At 52.0% G+C, this 20,086-nt stretch overlaps 8 protein-coding genes; 5 read left to right on the plus strand and 3 right to left on the minus strand.

Moving 5' to 3' along the window:
- Positions 1 to 318: 318 nt before the first annotated feature.
- Positions 319 to 963, plus strand: RCC_00369 (uncharacterized protein; the record flags this gene model as incomplete). XM_023765521.1 has 2 exons in its annotated part: positions 319 to 847; positions 911 to 963. The coding sequence occupies 2 exons, from the start codon at positions 319 to 321 to the stop codon at positions 961 to 963; spliced, it is 582 nt and encodes a 193-aa protein (XP_023621289.1).
- A 1,855-nt stretch (positions 964 to 2,818) lies between these two features.
- Positions 2,819 to 4,393, plus strand: RCC_00370 (uncharacterized protein; the record flags this gene model as incomplete). The annotated part of the gene is made up of 1 exon (XM_023765522.1): positions 2,819 to 4,393. One exon carries the CDS (start codon positions 2,819 to 2,821, stop codon positions 4,391 to 4,393), a length of 1,575 nt encoding a protein of 524 aa, XP_023621290.1.
- Positions 4,394 to 4,676: 283 nt separating this feature from the next.
- Positions 4,677 to 6,239, minus strand: RCC_00371 (probable WD repeat-containing protein SNOG_03055; the record flags this gene model as incomplete). Its single annotated transcript, XM_023765523.1, has 1 exon — positions 4,677 to 6,239. The coding sequence occupies one exon, from the start codon at positions 6,237 to 6,239 to the stop codon at positions 4,677 to 4,679; it is 1,563 nt and encodes a 520-aa protein (XP_023621291.1).
- A 256-nt stretch (positions 6,240 to 6,495) lies between these two features.
- Positions 6,496 to 7,764, plus strand: RCC_00372 (uncharacterized protein; the record flags this gene model as incomplete). Its single annotated transcript, XM_023765524.1, has 1 exon — positions 6,496 to 7,764. One exon carries the CDS (start codon positions 6,496 to 6,498, stop codon positions 7,762 to 7,764), a length of 1,269 nt encoding a protein of 422 aa, XP_023621292.1.
- Positions 7,765 to 8,305: 541 nt separating this feature from the next.
- Positions 8,306 to 12,427, minus strand: RCC_00373 (related to Sterol 3-beta-glucosyltransferase; the record flags this gene model as incomplete). Its single annotated transcript, XM_023765525.1, has 1 exon — positions 8,306 to 12,427. One exon carries the CDS (start codon positions 12,425 to 12,427, stop codon positions 8,306 to 8,308), a length of 4,122 nt encoding a protein of 1,373 aa, XP_023621293.1.
- Positions 12,428 to 13,354: 927 nt separating this feature from the next.
- Positions 13,355 to 14,611, minus strand: RCC_00374 (probable Vacuolar protease A; the record flags this gene model as incomplete). XM_023765526.1 has 2 exons in its annotated part: positions 13,355 to 14,480; positions 14,541 to 14,611. The coding sequence occupies 2 exons, from the start codon at positions 14,609 to 14,611 to the stop codon at positions 13,355 to 13,357; spliced, it is 1,197 nt and encodes a 398-aa protein (XP_023621294.1).
- Positions 14,612 to 16,467: 1,856 nt separating this feature from the next.
- RCC_00375 (uncharacterized protein) lies at positions 16,468 to 18,516 on the plus strand (the record flags this gene model as incomplete). XM_023765527.1 has 5 exons in its annotated part: positions 16,468 to 16,902; positions 16,973 to 17,201; positions 17,252 to 17,718; positions 17,769 to 17,857; positions 17,910 to 18,516. The coding sequence occupies 5 exons, from the start codon at positions 16,468 to 16,470 to the stop codon at positions 18,514 to 18,516; spliced, it is 1,827 nt and encodes a 608-aa protein (XP_023621295.1).
- A 410-nt stretch (positions 18,517 to 18,926) lies between these two features.
- Positions 18,927 to 20,078, plus strand: RCC_00376 (probable quinone oxidoreductase; the record flags this gene model as incomplete). XM_023765528.1 has 4 exons in its annotated part: positions 18,927 to 18,939; positions 18,993 to 19,640; positions 19,689 to 19,969; positions 20,019 to 20,078. 4 exons carry the CDS (start codon positions 18,927 to 18,929, stop codon positions 20,076 to 20,078), a joined length of 1,002 nt encoding a protein of 333 aa, XP_023621296.1.
- Between the last annotated feature and the right edge of the window lie 8 nt (positions 20,079 to 20,086).

A 20,086-nucleotide genomic window follows, 5' to 3' on the forward strand; every position in this document is an offset into this window, starting at 1 on the left:
TGGACGATGTATACGAGCCGATCTACATATAAACTTTTGCACACGCTCCTCTAACCACGAACTCGCATCTTGGCGTAGGATCTCCCGTCCAAGACCACTCAATCATCTGCGGGAGGGACGCCTAGAACATTGCCTCTAACTCCAAACGGACAGAAGCTCTCGTATGGAGTCATTATGCCATAATGACAAAGTCGCATCTCACTCCATTATGAAGTAAATAGAAATCAATATCCCACGGAACAAAGCGACCCCTCTTCGAACCTCCTGCACATACACTCAGTCCAACCATACCACAGCATACCACAACAATCATCAAGAATGAGAATCCTCACACTCATAACCGCTCTCCTGGTCTCCACACCCACGACTCTAGCAGCCCTCTGCACAGCCTCTGGTCTCCTGGGACTCGGCTCCACCTCTCCCTCTTACAATGGCCAGTTCTACCTCCGAGCCCGTTCGGCCTCCAACGTCGTCCGAACCATCATAACATCACCACCAGATGCCTCCGCCTACTCCCCTTTAGCGCTCGGAGCAGCAAACACGCAACCGTCCTCGGCCGCTGTCCCGAAATTCACATTAGATGCCAATCGCGTGCTGGTTCCCATCGATGGGAATATATTGGTTACGAAAGAAGAGGGGTTGTTGACGCCTCAGCCTCTCTACCTTGCGGCAAATGGGCTGGGGAAGGAGGCGCAAGTGCAGGCTGTGAATGTCAAGTKTGATGGGATTGAGAGGACTGTTTTGAGATTTACGGACTCGCCGGTTGGGGCGCTTGGAAGTGCAACTACGAATGAGACTTTTGCGGCCGGGGCAGGGATTTCGAGTCCGATTCTTGGTGGGCTGTTGAGTGAGTTGTGTCCTGGAACTATGTCTGGGTTCGGCGATTGTGACTGACATGTACGATTTCTAGCGCTGGGAGCTCCGATTGATTTGCTGATGTTGCCCTTTACGCCACGGGCGTGATTCTCTTTGGCTGGAGTGGTGTGTGTCTGGGAGAGATGAAAGGAGAACTTACAGCATTATGTTAACGATCAACGAATTAGCGACGCATGATTTTCTTTCTCCAGATGCGGAGAGTATTCCAATTTACCAGCCTCCCTGTCATGATTTTTCATACCAAGGTCGATGAATTGCCAGGTAAGGAACATGAAGACACAAAGAAGAAGCAAGCCATGAACGTCTACGTCAAACGAGTTCTGGAAATCAAAGTAGACTGTTCTAAGACGAGTAGGGTTTGAAAGGCTATTGTTAGCTTTGCGTGACTTGCGAAAGAGACTGTTCATCCTTTGAGATTCCTCATGACTACCTTATTTGGGCTCTGGCGAGATGTTGTTGTTCTCTATCTAGGCCAGGGGAACGAATCGGATGTTTTGGAAGTTGTGGAAGAGTTTCTCGATGTTTACGAGGATGAGAGAGGTAGCGGAGCGGGAAGTGTGGGAGCCTTGGACTACCTGAGCTTTAGGTAGGGTCTCAGAGGAGTGAGGGCCGGTCAAATTGAAGGTTGCCGGCTCTACTTGCAGTGAATCGACGACAACGCTCGCTAACGGGTAGCTGTAAGCACGGAAACAAGTAGCCTTGCGGAGAGGGGTCTTCTCATTCGTGTTATAATCGTTGCGGAGAGTGGAAGGTCTCCAAGTGCTACAGGTAGGGCGGCAATCTTCAATTTCAACAGCCCTGAGAGCAGGCATCAAGGACGTTCCCACCCCTTGATTTGAATGTACGATTGAGAGAGCTCAAGGTTGATTTGCCGGGTGCAGCGTCGCCCACATCTGCCTCTTGGGCGGCGGTACGGCTCTGACGACCCAGTAGGTATCGTGCTGGCGCCTGATGCTGCCTTTGAAATGACCTAAAGCCTCCTCCTCGTAAGTCGTGAAGCTTGCGGATTGTTTTCGTCCCATTTCATCTTGCACATTCAGGACACTGACATCCCGCTCTTCCTCAAAATTCACTGCAACATGGTATTATCAACTAACGACGACCATGTCGACTAGATCGGCCACGCCCGCCGTGCAGTGCGCCTGCTGAAAGAGGGCGTCCGCGAGATGGTGGGGGCTTCGGCTGTTTACAAGGTGCAACTCCCTCAAAGCGGACCGTTTTTCGGAACAGACCGAGTCCAGAAGGAGGTAGACATGAAGAAGAAGGCGAAGAAGAAGAGGCCGATGGGCAAAACGAAGAAGACGAAGAAGACAAAGAGGAGAATGATGTCAAGCTCTCCGCATGGTTGTTTGGCCGTCACGACAGGATGCCCTGTCCGTGGCCGCGGTCCGTACCCTAGCGGCAGGAGTGGGCGTTTCATCTGACAAGTGCCGACACGCTTAGTTTTCGCTTGTTCTCGCCTCGAGTCTTGTCGATGGTTCTAAACCAACCAAGCGTGCCCCCCTTGCTCCACCACATCAGCTGCTAAGGTACGACGGAGTATCGCCGTCRAAGTTTGAAAGGCTGACGACGCCCATCCTTCCCAGTTAACGGCGCCGTGCAAGAATTATGCTTTGGCCAACGTCGTGTACTCAAATCTTCTCCCAAAGCCAATGCGGTCAATGTTGGACGCCCTCCGATAAGGGATGCGCGGCTCTGTCGTGTACGGACGTGGGTCAAACACTTCGTCACTCGCTCTTTCCATTTCCACTTCCATCTTCACAAGGGTCGGGTCTGCTGAGCCATCCATCTGCACTCACTCAAGGATTGATTGTGTGGGTGCTTCGTGCCTGTCTCTCTTCCATCGCTCATTACTTCCTTCCTTGCAGCGTGATTTGTTGTTGTCGTTGTTGTCCTTCATTTACATCCCATCCACACAACTCGTTCCATCTTGCTGGCCAACATGGATACATTCACCCATCGCGGGGTCAACTTCTTTCGCTTGTTCTTGATCTTCGCCCTCCTTGTTTCACTCTTTTGCTTTCGGGATCTTTGGCTACCCACCGGAAACGATGAATACCTCAGCAGCAGTCCTATACCGCGACCAACACAGCAACATCTTGCAGACCAATTGATCTTTGATACGACTACCCCTCCACCTTCACCCTCAACCGAAGCACTACCAGCGCCGACCATTCTACATCCAGCCCTCATCGCACAACCCCATGAACATGAGGAGATTAAAGACTTCTATCCTCCTCCGCCACCGCCACCTTCCCAAGATGACTGCCGCAACCTCCCAGGAGCCGACAAGATCATGGTCATGCTAAAGACTGGCGCCACCGAAATTTATTCTAAACTTCCCACCCATCTCCTCACAACATTCACTTGCATCCCAAACTACAAAATCTACTCCGATCTGGAACAAACGTTCGGCAACACACCCATCACGGATGTCATCCATCCTGTCAGCCAGCATCTCCGCGAAACCCACGAAGACTTCAATCTATATCGAGACCTCCAAAAATGGCAACGAGAAGGCCAAGATCTCAGCAAACTGAAAGGCGACCATGGCTGGAACTTGGACAAGTGGAAGTTCCTCCCCATGATCCACGATGCTTTCGAATCCGCKGGTCCCGAAATCGAATGGTTCGTTATGATCGAAGCGGACACCGCTCTCTCCTGGTTGAATCTTCTTCCCTGGTTACAGACCATGAACCCAAAGGAACAGCACTATCTCGGCTCGCAGAATGTCATCGGTGACACACGGTTCGCTCATGGAGGGAGTGGCATCATCATTTCTCGCGCTGCGTTGGAAACTCTCGAAGAGGCCCGCAGTAGTATAGGCAAGGCATACTACGATGAGAGATGGGAAGAGGCGACTTCGCATTCCTGCTGCGGAGACGCAATTCTCGCGGAGGCTCTCAAAGCTGTCAACGTCTCTCTCACCGGAGCCTGGCCTGTAATTCAAGGCGAGACGATCAGCTCGATTGATTTTAGCGAGAGAAACTGGTGTCATGTTCCTACGACGTGGCATCATGTTTCGCCTATCCAGGTGGATGCTCACTGGCAGTTTCAGGCCAAGTGGGCAAAGGACCGGGGATGGCAGACTCCGTTCCTGTACAGAGACATCTTTGAGAAGTTTGTCGCTGACCACGTCTCGGTCAACAGAACGAAATGGAATAACCTCAGCAAGGACGTCAAGCTAACAGCGCCGGAGTTGGTTAGTGATGATCAGAAGGAGAATGATGGAAAGGCGTTTGCAGAGTTGGAGGAGTATGAACAGAGAGCTGTGCAAAGCCAGGAGGATTGTGCGGAAGCTTGCCACATCAAAGGGAGGGAACAGTGTGTCCAGTGGATGTGGACTGAGGGGAGATGTCATTTGGGAAAGGATGTGAGATTAGGGAGCAGTGATGAGAAGAACCAAATTGAGGTTAAAATCGGAGAGAGGATGGAGAGGGGGTACTGGAATTGTGGGTGGGTGCAGCCTGCCGTGAAGAGGTTGTTGAGTGGGAGGTGCGAGGGAAGGGCATTTTGATGCGCTGATGTCGCTCTTTGGATTTCTTGGCTCGATAGGATGGGGTATGACCTTGTAGACTCGCTCGCTTAGAACAACTCCAAGTGCTGGAGGCGGGACGATCTTGTGTAGAATATACAGCAACATGAACAATAAATCTTGAAGTGAACATTGACGCATTCGCTGCCATACCACTCAATTCAACCCAGCTGTAGACGACTGAGGGATTCCCAGCATCCCCACTCAATTCAACTCCAATCACCAAGAACAACAGCAGCATCCTCCACTTCTGGACCTGATAATATTACATCCACAAGCACAACTTCCCACTCGCCGTCCCGGCCGCAACCCACTCTTTCTCGGCATGTAACATTGCCACGGCCGGCACAGCCGTGATGCCCTCTCCTCCCAACTGCGCTATCTGTTCCCCCTTATCGGTATAAACATCCACAAAACGATTCATATTCCCAATCACGAACTTCTGAATGCCATCTGCGGGACGTAATTGCCACTGGGCGCGCAGAATCGTTACCCAGCGGCCGGTCTGGTTATTATGTTTGATGACTGTGCTTGGGGAGACTTCATCTTCGGTGAGAGTTTTGCCGGGTTTCCAATCTGAGCAGAGGGTAGAGGAGAAGTCGTGTATTTTGATTGTATCGTCGTAGGAAGCTGTGGCGATTTGGCCGGCGGAGTTCCAGGCAGCGTGGGAGACGCTGAGGCGGGATGTATGTTCTCCCACGCAAAGTGGCATGCGATTGTCGCCTTTGCCGGTGACTTTTCGAAGATCCCAGATTTTCAAGGTGCGGTCTAGGGATGCTGTTGCTAGGAGATGAGGGTGTGCGGGATGAAGGGAGAAGCCGCCGATCTTCTTCTCGGAAAGTTGAAAGGATTCCACGACTTCGTGGGCGGGAGTTCGCATGTCTTTGATGCCGAACAGGCCGGAGAGGGTGGTGAAGTGAAGGGTGTTTGGGTCTGCGTGGGAGATTTGGACGCCTGAGAGGGGAGCATCTTCACTCTTATCTTCCGGGGCGTACACTTCGACCGCTGTTCCTTTTTGGAGGTCGAGTTTGCGGATGGAGGAGTCGTAGGAGGCAGAGAAGAGGGCGTTGTGGTCCGACGGGGAGAATTGGAAGGCGGAGATGGTGCGGGTGTGGATTTTAAAGGTGGAAATTGCCGGAGTGAAGTCATCTTCATCGTCGCCGTCTTCGTCTGCATCGTCGGCCTCTGTCTTGACGGATGTGGATTGGGAGGCGTCGAAGAGACCTAGAGAACCCAGTTTATCTCCTGCAAAAACCAGCGCTTTGTCTGTTGTTGGATGGAAACCCAGAGCGTAAATTCTCTCGGGCGTGATTTTGATGCGGCTAGGTTCTGCTCCCGGCCACAATTCCAATCCGCTCATTCTCTCCCGCAGTTCCTTCAACTCCTTGTCGCTCGTTTCCTTGACATCCTGGGCGTCGAATGTCCTGACTCCGGGATTTGCAGGACCCACCCCGTTCAACCAGCTTCGATCCCAACTATTCCCATTGACGACGGCATCCTCCAGCTTGATGTCGGCCGAAACTCTCTGTCTTTTGACGCGTTGTGCTTCCTGAAAGGCTTCTGCTTCCTTTTCCGAATGCTGTCTCGCCACTTCGCTGTCGGCCACGATTCCCTTCAATCGCGATGATGTTCGTCGAGGTCCGACATCTTCCTCTTTCTTCACCTTGGGTGCTGCTGCTCGCTTTCTCTTGGTGGAAGATGCAGAAGTGCTGGCCTTTGGCTTGCTGATGCCAATCTTGGCCGCGTCCGACTGTAATGCCGACAACAGCTTCTGGTTCTGAGCTATCTTTTCCTGCCGTGCTCGCTCATATGCACTCATCACCGCCATCTTGACTGATGTTGTATGCGATGTTGTGCACGTCAATTTTACAGTTTCGTGTCAATCCCACGCCAGATCGATGACGATGCACAAAGTTGCACRCGTTGGACGCGTCTTCGCGATTCATGCATGCCGCTATAGTAGTAACGTCTGGTGCCAAGCTTTCGGCTCAAAATAATGTCGACGACATGCATGCATGCATAACATCCAAGAAGATCAACAAAGCCATCCATCGACACTCTTCGTGTCGTCTCGTCTCGTCTCAATGCCTCGTCAACTCCGAATATCCCGCTCATCTCCTCTGGAATCTCCTCTCTCTTTTCTCTATCAAACGCCCACAATCCTTCGCCGGTCCTACGCCAGCGATGCATTTGGCGAAATCGACACGTTGGAGCTCAAACGACAAGCCCGTCAGAAAATCTCCGCCGACTGGAGCAAAGTCAACCGCTCCCCAACTCGAACCCGGAAATCCATAAAACCTATCCAATCTCGTCCAAATCGTCCAGTAAGATCTTTTGAGCCGCCCACACATCGCAGGAGAGAGGTGGCCCCTCCTGCACTGGCAGAACGAGAATGGATCGACCACGTCCCTTTTGAGGGAATCCCTGATCGTCCAGCTACTATTCTAGATCGTTTACAGGGCCAAACCATCACTCGCCATGAATTCAATGTTTTCAAAAACGTTCTCGCGCAAGGTAGTGCTGAGAGTGCTGCTAGAGAAGCCGCTGTCAAAAAGCGCAAGATACAGGACTCCACGGGAAGGGCAAAGGGTGTGGTGAGAGAAAAGGTGGAGATGCCGGACTTGTTGAAGCCGCTTGCTGAGGAGGCCGAGGCGATTTCTGCGGAGAAAGCAAAGCAGGAAGAGGAGATCCTGGTGGTGGAAGAGGAGAAGCGGACGAAGAAATATCGAGAGGGTATACAGAAGATGATGGACGAAGCGACGACGGATGTCGAGCTTTGGAATGTCTGGGAGGGGAAATTAAAGATGGATGTTGAGAATGTTCTGGCGGAGCCCGAGAACGATGGGAGTACTGAAGAGAAGGAGACGGTGAATCTCACTACACTCACCGCGACACTCCCGCAACTTCTCTTGCGGATGAGCGAAATATTCCGTGAAAAGTTCCGCGGAAGTGGATTTTCATCAGCTCTTCTCCCAAATCTGCGGAACATGGGAACTAGAGCTTTTGCAATGGGCGCCACAACGTCCCTCTTCAACGCCCACATGCGCTGCCACTTCGAAACATACAACGATCTCGATGGAGTCATCCGATTCCTAACGGAAATGGACAGAGACGTGTATGAATTCGATGAAGGAACACATCAACTACTTGAGACTATCTTTGAGAGGGCGGAAAGGGCGGCAAAGCAAGGTGGTGCGGTTGCGATGCTATGGATGACAGAGAGGAAACTCCGAGGCTTGGATGAATTGGAGAAATGGGAGACTGTAGTGGCAGAGAGAATCGGAAGAGCGCATGCTAGGAAGAAGGAGTGGGAGAGAGGAGATAGGGACGAGGTGGGCATCAGTGTTACTTAGCCATCTGGGTGATGAGATAATGAACGCAACTCCAGTCGTTGATCAGCAGAACATTCAGACGGTGTTTAGGCATTCATTGCAGTGATACATATGTGTCGTTAGTATGGCCGTATTGTGTCTTTGCATACACGAAACAGTCTGGATACCAACTCTCCGGATTCACAGTCACACTAACGGCTATCCCCAATGCTACCTTCGTCACTACACATGAAGATGTCGAAAGTCGGTACTTCTCTTCGTCGTATGCTCGCGCAGATGATGCGTAGACGAAATTCTAGTAAGACCGCTACCCCAACCCTAACCCCAAGACATTCGCCAACACTGCACTGACGCTGATATAAGATCCTAATGCCAGACATCAATGCATAAGAGTGAAGCATCTCATAGATTCCAAAAGTAGTCCCAGAACTCCACGCTAAACTAAAAGGTTACAGCCTCTCGTTCGTTCATCGTTCAATATATAATTCGCATAACAGTCGTCACACATCAAGCAAGCAAGACTCGCACGCCGAAGCTCGTCCCGAGCCGGCAAATCATCCCTTCACACCGCAACACCAGTAGTGATTGGTGCAGGGTCGACAACGTCCCCCCCATCCTCGCGCTCCTCCCCTTCCTCACCCTCGATCTCCACAAAGGTCCAATTCTCCTCCGTCCCCACACTTTCCTGTCCCTCGCCCCCCTCCCCTCGACACCYCATCTCCACAAGCCCTCTGGCATACTCCAAACCCCTCCAGACCTCCCGAATCGCATTCCCGACCCCATCCTCCCCTCGAATCAGCTCCCCCAATTCCTTCGCTTTCTTCTGCATTCTCGCATCATGAGTAGCAATCCACAACGCCTTGCCCAATTTCAAACTCGATATCTTGCCCTCCAATTGTACCCCAACTCCCAGATCCTCGACCCTTGTGGCGAAGAAGAATTGGTCGCCGAAGAAGGGTTTGATAATTGTAGGTACTCCCGCACGGAGTGATGCGCCGGTGGTTCCGGCTCCTCCATGGTGGACTACAGCATCGACCTGAGCGAACAGCCAGTCGTGGGGTGCGGAGCGGATTTGGTGAATGTAAGAAGGGAGTTCGGCTGCTGGGCTGGCGGATGAGGTTGGTTTTGCGTCGAAGCGATCGGACCAGCCTTTCGAGAGGATGCATCGTACATCGGCTTTCTGGACGGCGTCCATGACCTGTTGCATGAGCTGTTGAGAATCGGCGACTGTGACGGAACCGAAACCGATGTAGACGAGTTTGACGTTGTCGTCCCGGGCTTTTTGGATGAAAGCTTCGAGGTCGGCGGGAGGTGTATAGGCTTCTCCTTCGTCGAGGAACCAGTATCCCGTCACTTTGATCCAGTCGGAGAAGTCGAGAGGAGGAACCACGACATTCGGGGAAAAGTTGTAGAGAAAAGGGACTTTGTTTTGTTGGAGTCTGTCCAGACTTGTAGGCATCAGCCCAAGAGTCTTAGCACGCCAGCGGTTGATCTGCCYGCTGATTGCTATCCAGAAGACATTGTCGAAAAGGGTGTAGGTCATGTAGTTGTAGGCACCACCTTTCTTGGAATTAGGTACGGAGAAGGCGTGAGGATAGGCTCGTGTGCGTGTCCATGGCATGGTGAAGGCGCGGAAGTACGGAACTTGGAGCTTCTCGGCGATGTGAATTCCACTCATAGCAGATGGACTCTCGATGATGAGATCGGCGCCTTTGCAGGCTTCGTATGATGAGACCAGAAGGCCATCTAACCAGCTGCGGAACTTGGAGTTGGCTTCGAGGAAAAAGGATGGGGTGAACATGCCGTTTTCCACGCATATTCTCATCAAATCGGCTGGATCGCCTTCAACTTCTGCGAATTCAATCCCGTGCTTCTCGACCCAAGGTCCAAACTCTTTGTGAGTCGCGATCTTGGCACAGTGGCCTTCAGCGATGAAGCCTTTGCAGAGGGCAATGTACGGCTGGACATCGCCGCGTGAGCCGATGGTGAGGCAGGTGATGTTCATCGGACTCTTCGGTTTGAATTCCACCACTGAAGCACCGTTGTCGTCGAAAAGTATCGGCGGACCATCGTTCTCCGTCTGCTGCACACTACGCGGTACCTGAGTCTCGTACTTCGCATAGCTGTCCTTCCTTGCAGCCTGCAACAGCTCGTTCTCAGCCGCCGCCGTTTCGGCCAGTTGAAGCTCTTCTTCGTCCAGAATTGTAGACTCCAATGCGTGAGAGCCATTCTCCAGGCTACGAAGCACAGTGATAGCGCAATCGTCCCGAAGACCAGCATTGCCAAACTCAAGAAAGAGCTCCTCATGACCCTTGATGACAAGAACCATGCCAGAGTATCCCCATCGAAAACCGCGTTGCTTATGAACAGTTACGATGTCCTTGAATGAAATGACGAGCTTGATCTTGGTCCCATACCACAAGCTTCGGAAGCAGAATCTCCGCTGGCTCATGTAGACTTTGCCATAGAGAGGTACTGTCTTGTGTAGCCAGCAAAAGAAGGTGGATTTCAATTCCTCGGTGTGCGGCAAGCCGAAGTGAGTTTGAAATCGCAGTTGGTCGTTCTCAACATCACCTGCTTGCTCGAGATCGCGGACGCTATCGTCAGGCGCTAGACCTTCGACATCACTGTAGTGCTTCTTTCCACCTGTGATAGCACCAGACCATCTGCCGATATAGTCTTTTGGGCTGCTGCCCAGGTAAGATCCCATTCGTTGACTGGAGGCGCGCACCATGCCGGCGACAGCAACTGCCTGTTGCAAGGGAGCTGAAATCCCACGAATTACACGACCTGAAGCAGTAGTGTCAGTAGGTGTCCCTCTTGAATTTTCAGCGTCAAGAGTGCTCCCAGATCCGGCGGAAGACCTGGGCTCCAAGTCCGGGCGGCGAGCATGGTGGCCTTGTCGCGTAGGATGCTGAGTAGGCAGGTCGTCGCGTTCGATACTAGAGTCTCTGGAAGAAGAGGGTTGAGATGTCCCCCTACGGATCCGGTCCTTGGATGGTCCTGAAACAGGGCGTTGCCTCTGCGGCGATCGGAGTGTCGGTCCGCCAAAAAGGCCATCGTCGCTCAACATCTGGCTTGCAGACATGTTAGCATCCACCTCATCGCCTGATGTCAAGTAGCTTTCGGACGACTCCTGGATCGAGGCAGAAAGTGACGATCTCGAATGACTACGTCGACTTGGGGATCCTTGACCCTTGTCCACATTCAAAAGTTGACCACCGTTAGCTTGCTTCGACCTGGACTTCGACGACTGCGATTTTCCTCGATGTTGCCCTTCCTCCTCAGACTCCATCGCAACAGCCTGCTTCGCACTCTCATTACCATCTGTCAGCACCTTTAGCACATCCCATGCATCATCACCATGGCTGAAGAAGGTGAAGAAGTATTCGTCAATCGCGTAACTCTCCTCCTCCTTGCCAACGACCCGCAGCTTGACAGTCTCCGCAAAGTCCACGACTTCAGCTTTTTCGATATCAAGAATGTTTTCGGTAAGTAGGGAGATCTTCACCGCGTCGCCGTCATTGCGGCTCCTGAATATGACCCTCTGCAGCTGCTTCACCCACTCCTTGGCCGCGCCTGGCGTCTCCGCTTTGTAGTTATGTGTTCTGTCGTGGGTGGTGATGATGAATTCTGTRCTCTCCTTGTCTGACACATCGGCAGAGATTGCATATCTCAAATCAACCACACCGAGCGGRAAGTATGGTTCCGCGGGGTTCTTATAGTAGCAGAAAATATCGCCTTTCAACACGAACCAGTAGTAGCTGAACCCGTAACGATGCTTCCCTTGCCTGCCCAGCTGTCCGGTCTTGATGGTGACATTTGTCTTCTTGGCCAGATATGCGTAAAAGCAGACGTGCTTCTGCGTAATGTACATAAACCCTTGCAATAGTACGTTCTGCAGGTACCAGCATGGGAGTTCGGCGATGATCTCCTCGGGCTCGGGGAAGTGGAAGATGCCCGCAATCACCTTTGGGAGTGATTTGTGTGGCTTGTAGTGCTGCTTCATCTCGCCGCTCTGCTTGCCGCTCAGTGATGTGGATGAGGAGTTGAATCCAGCGCGCGCCATGGCTTGCATCTTGAGATCGAGCATGGGAGCTTCTTTGCGGAGAGCCTCCAGCTTCTGCGCGGGCTCTTCCTCTTCCTCTTCCTCACCACCTTTCCGCGGGGGCAAAAATTGTGACTGCGTCATGGGATCGTTGGCTTGTGAGTCCTTGCGCTTCCGCGCGGGTTTGAGAACTGACTGCGCCAACTTGGTCTCTGATAATCTCTGGCGATGTCGAGTAGCCGGAGGATCCGGCTTGACTTGAGATGTTGGACCTGAGCTGCGTGGATTTGACTTCTTGCCATCTTTGGCTCCACCAGTAGGGATGTCTTTCTTCAATCCGGCGATATCCTCACCTTCGCTCTCACTCCCGCTACCCTGCTCAAACATGAAGTTCGCTCTCGATGTTGTTGCCGCCAGCATGCCATAGACACTCTGTTGCGCGAATATGCCTTGCTCCTCGTCACCTGCGGTGATTCCATCATCGGAACCATCCTCCTCTTCACCTTTTAGCTGCTCCGGCAGTTCCATCAATGTCCTGCTGTGATTTCGTGATGGAAATAGCTCGCGGCCAGCTCTTGTGTTGGTAGATTGTCCAGTTAATGGCGAGCCTGAGCTCGTTGTCCTCGAAGTAGACATGATGGCGAGATGCACAATGATGCGGATCGAGGTGCACTTGCTGCAGTCACCCGTGTCGATGTCTTACAAGCGCTGGCGAAAGATGCGTCACACGCGAGGTCGAGCACTGCGTTTGGCGGTGAATCATCGATCAATCTCTTGTATTGTGGCTGCCTTTTTCTCTTCCTTATTTGAACGAGCACGCCTCCGCCTCATTCAAATTCACTTTCTGCGCGTTCTATCGGTGAGGAGTTGGAGCTGCTGCTACATTGTGTCGACCCATGCCGTGGAGCTCGCGCGGTGGTGCCGTTCTGTTTCGAGTTGATTAGAACAATTCGCAATAGAATAATGAATTGCGAGTTGTTAACAGGCAGAGGTGGAAGACGTTGAAGGATAATGGTCGAAACGAGCGTGGAAGTGATGCGATGTGATGATGATCACCTGCCAGCACGTTTATATCCGCTGTTTGACCGATAGGCAGCATGTGACAGAGGTGTCTAAATGCACTAAGATAACCCGCAAAGCCACAAAGGCTGCTCAAAGAACAGGCACACCTGTCGGACAGCGCTTCCATCACGCTTTTAGGAAGCACCATTAGCGACAACAATAATCATGAGGTTCTTCGTTCATCAAATGATCGTCCCCGGCTCGCTCGGGTGAGGCAGCTATCCTCTGCTGTGGCACATGTAGATTTGCAAGACATGGCGCTCGTGACACCCACACCTACTGATACGGATGTCCTGAATGCCAGTAGCGGCTGTTTTCGCTACAAAACTTCATACACGTACACTATAAGAAAGACCCCGCCTCTTTTATCGAGGCGGTGCACGCCGTACATTATTAGGTACACACAAATCGAGACGTCCCATCCGCCCCGTCATATCCTTTGTATCCTTGATTCAGTCGATCGTGTAGACCATCATACCGACACTTGATCTCGTCTTGCATCTACTTGGCCTTGGCAAGACCAACGGAGTTGTCGCCAAGGTCGTAGACCGAGTACCATCTTCGCAAGAAGGCGTCACCAAGAATGGCAAGAGGACCAGCTGGCTCTGGAATGTCAAACGCCATGAAGGAGCTGATGCAGCTGCCCTGTACCTCAAGGATGTAGTCGTAAGGGCCAATGGTAAAGTTGTGGCCGGTCAAGGTGAAGGTGAGGTCTGGAAGTGAGTCACGCTTGTCGCACTCGACGGTGTACTGTCCGTTGTAGCTCTTCTTCGCACCGATCTCCTTGTTCAAGAGCTCGGCCATGGTCGATGGGAGAGCGATGAGCGAAGTGCCAGTGTCGAGAATTGCGCCAGTGGCGTCAATCTCGGCGGTCTGGTCGCCGAAGGTGATGGCATCGAGGTCAACCTCCCAGTAGGCCTTGCGGCGGAGCGGAAGCTTGGTCATCTTGCCCTCATAGTGATCCTTGTTGACGCCACCGAAGATGGCTTCGGAGTCATCACCCTTGGCGGTGTCGCTGAGGTAAAAGGCAAAGACGGGCTCGTCGAGGAGTCCTTGCTCGACCATGTTGTAGAATGGTGGTGGAATGCCGTTGACCGAGATGGTGTCGTATCCCAATCCCATGATGCCGTCGAAGCGACCGAATGCAAACGCAAGACCGGGCTCCGAAGTTGCCTCTGCGAAGAGCTGGTCCTTGATCTTCAAATCACCAATCTGGAAGGTGTCCTGGCTGACGTATCCCTCGAGGCTTCCAGAGCCATACCGAATGGCAAATTCCGAGCCATTCTGCTTGTAGGTGTTGGACGCGCCGTGGTCGTACTTGGTGTGCAGGTAGCAAGCGATGGAGCCGCAGTCCTTACTGGGAACCCACAGGTTGGAGCTAYCAGTGTCGAGCACAACCTTGAACTCTTGGGGGGGAGTGCCAAGGGCGATCTCGCTGAAGTATTGGGCGTTGAGGAAGTTGCTGACAGCGACTGGGTGGCCCTTTTCGCCCTTGTAGGACTGCTCCTTGAACATCTCGTTGATGCGCCCCTGTGGACGGATGCCCATGTACTTCTGTCCAAGATGCTGGACCTGCTCCTCGATGTTGTAGCCCTCGAGCTGCTCGGAAAGAGGGACCTTCTGGAGCCTGGAGAGCACGCTGTTAGCCGTCTCGTTTCKGTGTCGTCATCATCATCGTCCAACTCACTTCATCTTGTGCACGCCAGCACAGGCAGTGCCAGCGACCAGCGCCGATGTGAGGAGTGAGTTTCCCTTCATGTTTGCGTTGTGATGATGAGATTTGTTGGGATTGGGTGGATGGCGAGGTAAGAGGAGAGAGAAGGAGAGCAAGCTTGAGGTGAGCTTAGCTTGCGGCGGTTACTGTGGCAGGAGCAGGCATCAGCTCCAGCCCATGTGACACGCTTGCCCGTGACGCTTGCCTGTGGCGTTACCTATGACGATGTTGACGATATCGGAACCGTCTTTCAACTCGGCGGCTGTTGTCAATATTTGGGCAATGAACCAACGAGAAATGAACGTCGGTGTGACTATTCAGACAATGGATGAATGCGTTCTGTGTCTACAAATCTGCCTTCCTATGAATGACATGTGATGCGGCATGCCGGTCCGTCGATGCAAACAGACAATTGGACTCTGCTTCTTCCCAGCCACACCAGCCACAGCGATAAGACTCGGACAAGACGAGATGAGACAACACACGTCTCATCTTCCTCTGACTCTGCACCCATTGGGTTAATAGACATGTGAGAAACGCGCTGAATATTTCTGAAATCACAGTCACAGCGGCAACTAAACGCGACATGGCGTCCGACGTCGCGGATGTGCGAACGGATCGCAAGTTTCTACAAGCGATGGATCTTCTTGGCAGAGAGCAAACGCAATGCCTACCTGTCTTCACCCCGTCACTTGTCCTGCTCGCCGACTGTCGAGTCACGACCGCTCCATGATATTATCCTCGAGAGAAGTGCTCCACTTGTAGGCCGTTCACGTCTGCATTCCATGGGTCATCATACGGAGACAGATATGGCCGAAGGCGTGTACGTACGCCCTGCCCTACAGAGATTCTCTTGTCTCGACTTCTCGGCCCTCTTCTTCATCTGAATTGCCTTAGCATACACTTGCATTTTGCCACGATCACGGTGCGTGACTGCTGATGAAGATTTCATCATGTGAAATGACCGACACAAGTCTTCAAGACGGCTGACCTCCATCTCAGCGCCTTCACATCCCCTCTCGATCCTACCACTGAAGAGATGTTGAAATGTCCTCGCTCTCCTCGGACGATGCTGCGGTCGGCTCGCATCGCGTGACCGTGCGAAGTCTTGCTGCAACCTTATCCTCGGCATGATCTCGTCTGACAATAGAAGAAAGATAGAAGGCGATGGGGTTAGCCTGAAGAGCTGAAAGCTTCTATCAGTTGTGGTGTCGCGTTCGTGCGTATTCTGCCTGATTTTGGAAAGCCTCCGAGGATGACTGCGTCGCAGCTCTTACCCATCGACGCCAGACCATGGGCCGCCGAAATTGAATATTGCCGCCCCTCCTTGTGGTGAATTGACGACGACGCTCACGAACTGGTAGCTACGAGCACAAAATGCAGCAGCCTCGCGGAGAGTCATAAACGGATGTTTAATGTCTTATCGAATAATGTCTTCTTAACCGTACTGTCGTTGTTGCAGAGATTACAAGATTTTTGCTGTCACAGGTAGGGCGACAACCTTCAATTTCACCGGCCCTTGGACGCGAGATGAGACAACATGCTTTGCGGTGAGGCTCAAATCTGGCCAGGTAAGTGTGGCAGTCTTCAAATGTATCCGCTGATCGCACTCCTGATTGCATTCGCGAACATGATTGTTGAACCAGTCGTTGTCGAGGAACATAACACGCTGCAGCGTCGAAGCTTGCACGTGGGTGCTGGACTGGGAAATTTCTAGCCCGACAATTTGCAGCACAATTGATCAACAACCACAGCTCTACGAAAGGCGCGTTGCAGGAACCTGAACTCTGTCCGCGCGACTTCCCTAGCATCGCGATGCGAGCTTTACTTCCAGAATGTCGTCTGCTCTTGGATGCATTTTTAGAACACCTTTCTTCTACCAATATCGAAAATCACCACCATGGCCGGATTGTATGCTTGGGCGAGCCGTTGCATACCAGCATTCAGCGTAGGCCTCGTGATAGCGCTGTCGTTCTTGGGACTGTTTGTCTCACCTTCTGGAGAGCATCACAACAATAACTACACTGGCGAGGCGACTCTTTCGCAGCTAATACTGACGGCATACATCCTTTTCCTGCATGCCCTTTCGGTCATCTACCCTGTGCGAGTCTGTTGGGCCGTCCGCGATGTTGTAAAGCGAATGAAAGAGGCAGTGACGGAAGCTACAAACGCCCAATCTGGTCGTGTGCCAGTTGACAAGGATGAAAAGGCAGATTTGAAGGCTCAATGCCCTCAGTTTGCGATCATTCTACCCGCTTATAAAGAGCAAGTCTCTACGTTGGAAGAGACATTGCGGGTTTTGGCTTCTCATCCAGAAGCTCACCGAAGTTATCATGTACGTCAAAGTAACGTTGCCGTAGCTGCAATGCGGCAACGACAAAGGAGCCTTCGCTGATAGTCTGAAGCTCTACCTCGCCGTGGAAGAGAAGGAAGAGAACGTTGCTTTCAAAGCCGCGAGCATTTGCCAGACATTTGGTGACTCGTTCCTACGCTGCACCTTCACCGTTCATCCCTCAAACCTTCCCGGCGAAGCTCAAGGCAAGAGCAGCAATGAGTCTTGGGCCGGCAAACAGATCATGAAAGATTTTCCTGACGAGCACGTTAGGAGGGACTTGATCGTTACAACAATGGATGGTAAGTGAAGATATCATTCCCATCGTGAACATACTGACTCCGTGCGACAGCTGACACACACCTGTCTGCTCGATACTTTTCTCAAATTGCACATTCACACAACAAATCTCCCGAAACCAACCAGACCACAATATACGTCCCTCCAATTGTGTTTGACCGGAACTTGCACCAAGTCCCGCTTCCGGTGCGGTGCGCAGACATTATGTGGGCTGGTGCAGGGATATCCAGTCTTTACACTGGATCGCAAGTTTGCATTCCCACTTCGGTCTACTCGCTACCTATGACTTTGCTAGCGCAGGTCGGCGGTTGGGATACCGGTCCAGGGGCGATTGGCGAGGATATGCACATGTATCTGAAGTCGTTCTTTGCTTTGTCAGGCAACCTGCATGTTGAGGTGGTCTACGCAGCAGCAAGTCAGTGCGATGTGAGCACTGATGATGTGGGTGTCAAAGGATTCATTACTGGCGCGGATGCGCGATACAAACAGGCTCTCCGACATATGTGGGGATCCCTTGATGTACTGCCCAACCTCCATCTTTGGCCCTGACAGCACTAACGCTGCCACAGTCAGGATATGCCATTCGCGAAACTATCAAGATGTTACACCGGCATCGTCATGCCGGCAGCTTCGTTGAGACTCCCTCGAGCCCTGTCAAGTAGGTGTTTCTACAGCCGCAGTTTCGTCGTGATAGCTGACAAGTAACGTAGGTCTTCCTGGCCGACTCTCTACACCGGCAACGCAGCGCAGAAGCCTTCAGTGTCGCTTCGAGAGCATAAAGTCGATACTACGGTGATGCCTCCACAGAAACCGATCAACTGGACCAACATGTTCAATCTGTACCATCGACTCTTCGAGGCACACTTCCTCCCAACACACCTCTACGTTGTATTGGTTTGCTCGAGTATCTACACGTTCTTCTACACCAGTGTTGCCATACCGGACATGCTCAAGATCGCTTTGGAAGTTGCCGGCTGGTGTCGTCTTGTCGGTTTCTGCACCATGATATTTTTCTTTTACAACTATGAGCGCTATCACGAGCTTTGCGTGAGCCTTCGAACCGAAGAGATGCGTTGCGTAGGTATGTTGGAAGAAATGGCCAACAACGACGGCATCAGCAAGAAGGTGTTCCAGTACGCCGGGTTCTTCGAAGGAATGATATTCCCAATCAGCGGACTGGTGTTTGGTGGTCTTCCCGCCACTCAGGCTATTATCAGCCATCTGTTCACAGAACGGCTGGTCTACGTCGTGAGCTTAAAGCCCTCGAGCTTGACCAAGGCACGACCATGGAAAGATATGAGTCGTGTGACACCATGAGGCACCTTCTCTCGGCTGTGAGGCATGGCTTTCAGCATAGCGGTGGCGTCTTGATTCTCTTTACGCTTGCAGTACGAGACTAATAGAATAATGTATATCTCGTCTCAAACGTCAAGAGTATACACAACGTGCTGCATTCTTCCTTGATACTTAAAGTCAGAGGTGTTGTGCAGTCTGAGTCTGAATCCGACCACCTGCATTGCCCAGCCTACCTGCCTATCGATAAGCACGAATCTGCCCCTCCTCATCATCATCCGGCCCCACTCGGGAGCAGCGTCATCTGCATCTTACAAATCCAAACAGTTGACTGGCCGCTGCTACCAATACGCATCACACTCTTGGACGATATATTGACACTTTCTTCATCATTTGACAGCTGCAGTAGATTCTCAAGGTACACCATGGCGACCATGAAAGCTGTTGGTAAGCAAGCCCGTGCGAAATATTCAAGCCCGAGGCTCTGACATTTCCACCAGCGGTCAAAGATGGCAAAGGTCCATTGGAAAATCTTCACATCACAGAGATCGAACGTCCGATACCCAATGGATCGCAAGCTCTAGTGAAGGTCAAGGCATTCGGCCTAAATCGTATGGATATCCTCCAGAGAGAGGGAAAGTATCCTGTCCCACCTCAGGCACCAAAGACATTGGGAGTCGAATTCAGCGGAACGATCGAAGAGCTGGCTGAAGGAAGCGAGAGAGGGTTCAAGAAAGGAGATGAGGTGTTTGGACTTGCTTATGGCGGAGCATATGCTGAGTACATTGCTGTCAGCACGCATATGCTAGTTCACAAGCCGAAGGAGTTGAGCTTTGAAGAAGTTGCTGGAGTGCCGGAGGTGTACATCACGGCAATACAGGCAATGTACTTGATTGGCGAATACGAGCCCGGCAAGAGCATTCTTTGGCATGCTGGTGCGTCCAGTGTTAGCATTGCGGGCCAGCAACTCAGCAGAGAGAACGGAGCGTCCAAAATATTTGCCACAGCACGCTCAGATGCCAAAGTCCAATTTTGCAAGGAGAAGCTTGGTAGCACTGCTGCTTACAACACGACAACAACGAAGTGGGATGAGGAGGTTTTGAAAGCTACCGATGGGAAGGGCGTGGATATCATCGTTGACTTCATCGGTTTGTACCCCTTTCCAACCACCTGACGGATTGTACTGACGATAGCAGGCCCCGACACATTCGCAGCGAACTTGAATGCTATTGCTAAGGATGGTCGTATTGTCAACTTGGCGACACTAAGTGGGATGAATCTCAAGGACACCAACGCCAACTTTGGTGCATTCGTTGCGAAGCGAGTGCGCTACGAAGGCAGCAGCTTGCGCAGTCGCGACGAGGCATACCAAGGCAAGCTTAGAGATCACTTGGTTGAGCATGCTCTTCCTATGTTCGTTTCAGGGAAGATCAAGTCCGTGATCGAGAAGGTGTACCCATGGGAGCAGATCCAAGAGGTAAGCATAGCATGCTCTGCAACAACAAGCACCTACTGATAAGAAGCAGGCACACAAGAAGATGGAGGCAAATGATACCATGGGCAAGCTGATTTGCACAATTTCATGATCACGTTC

The sequence above is a fragment of the Ramularia collo-cygni genome, assembly GCF_900074925.1.
Source record: "Ramularia collo-cygni strain URUG2 genome assembly, contig: RCC_scaffold01, whole genome shotgun sequence".
NCBI lineage: Eukaryota > Fungi > Ascomycota > Dothideomycetes > Mycosphaerellales > Mycosphaerellaceae > Ramularia > Ramularia collo-cygni.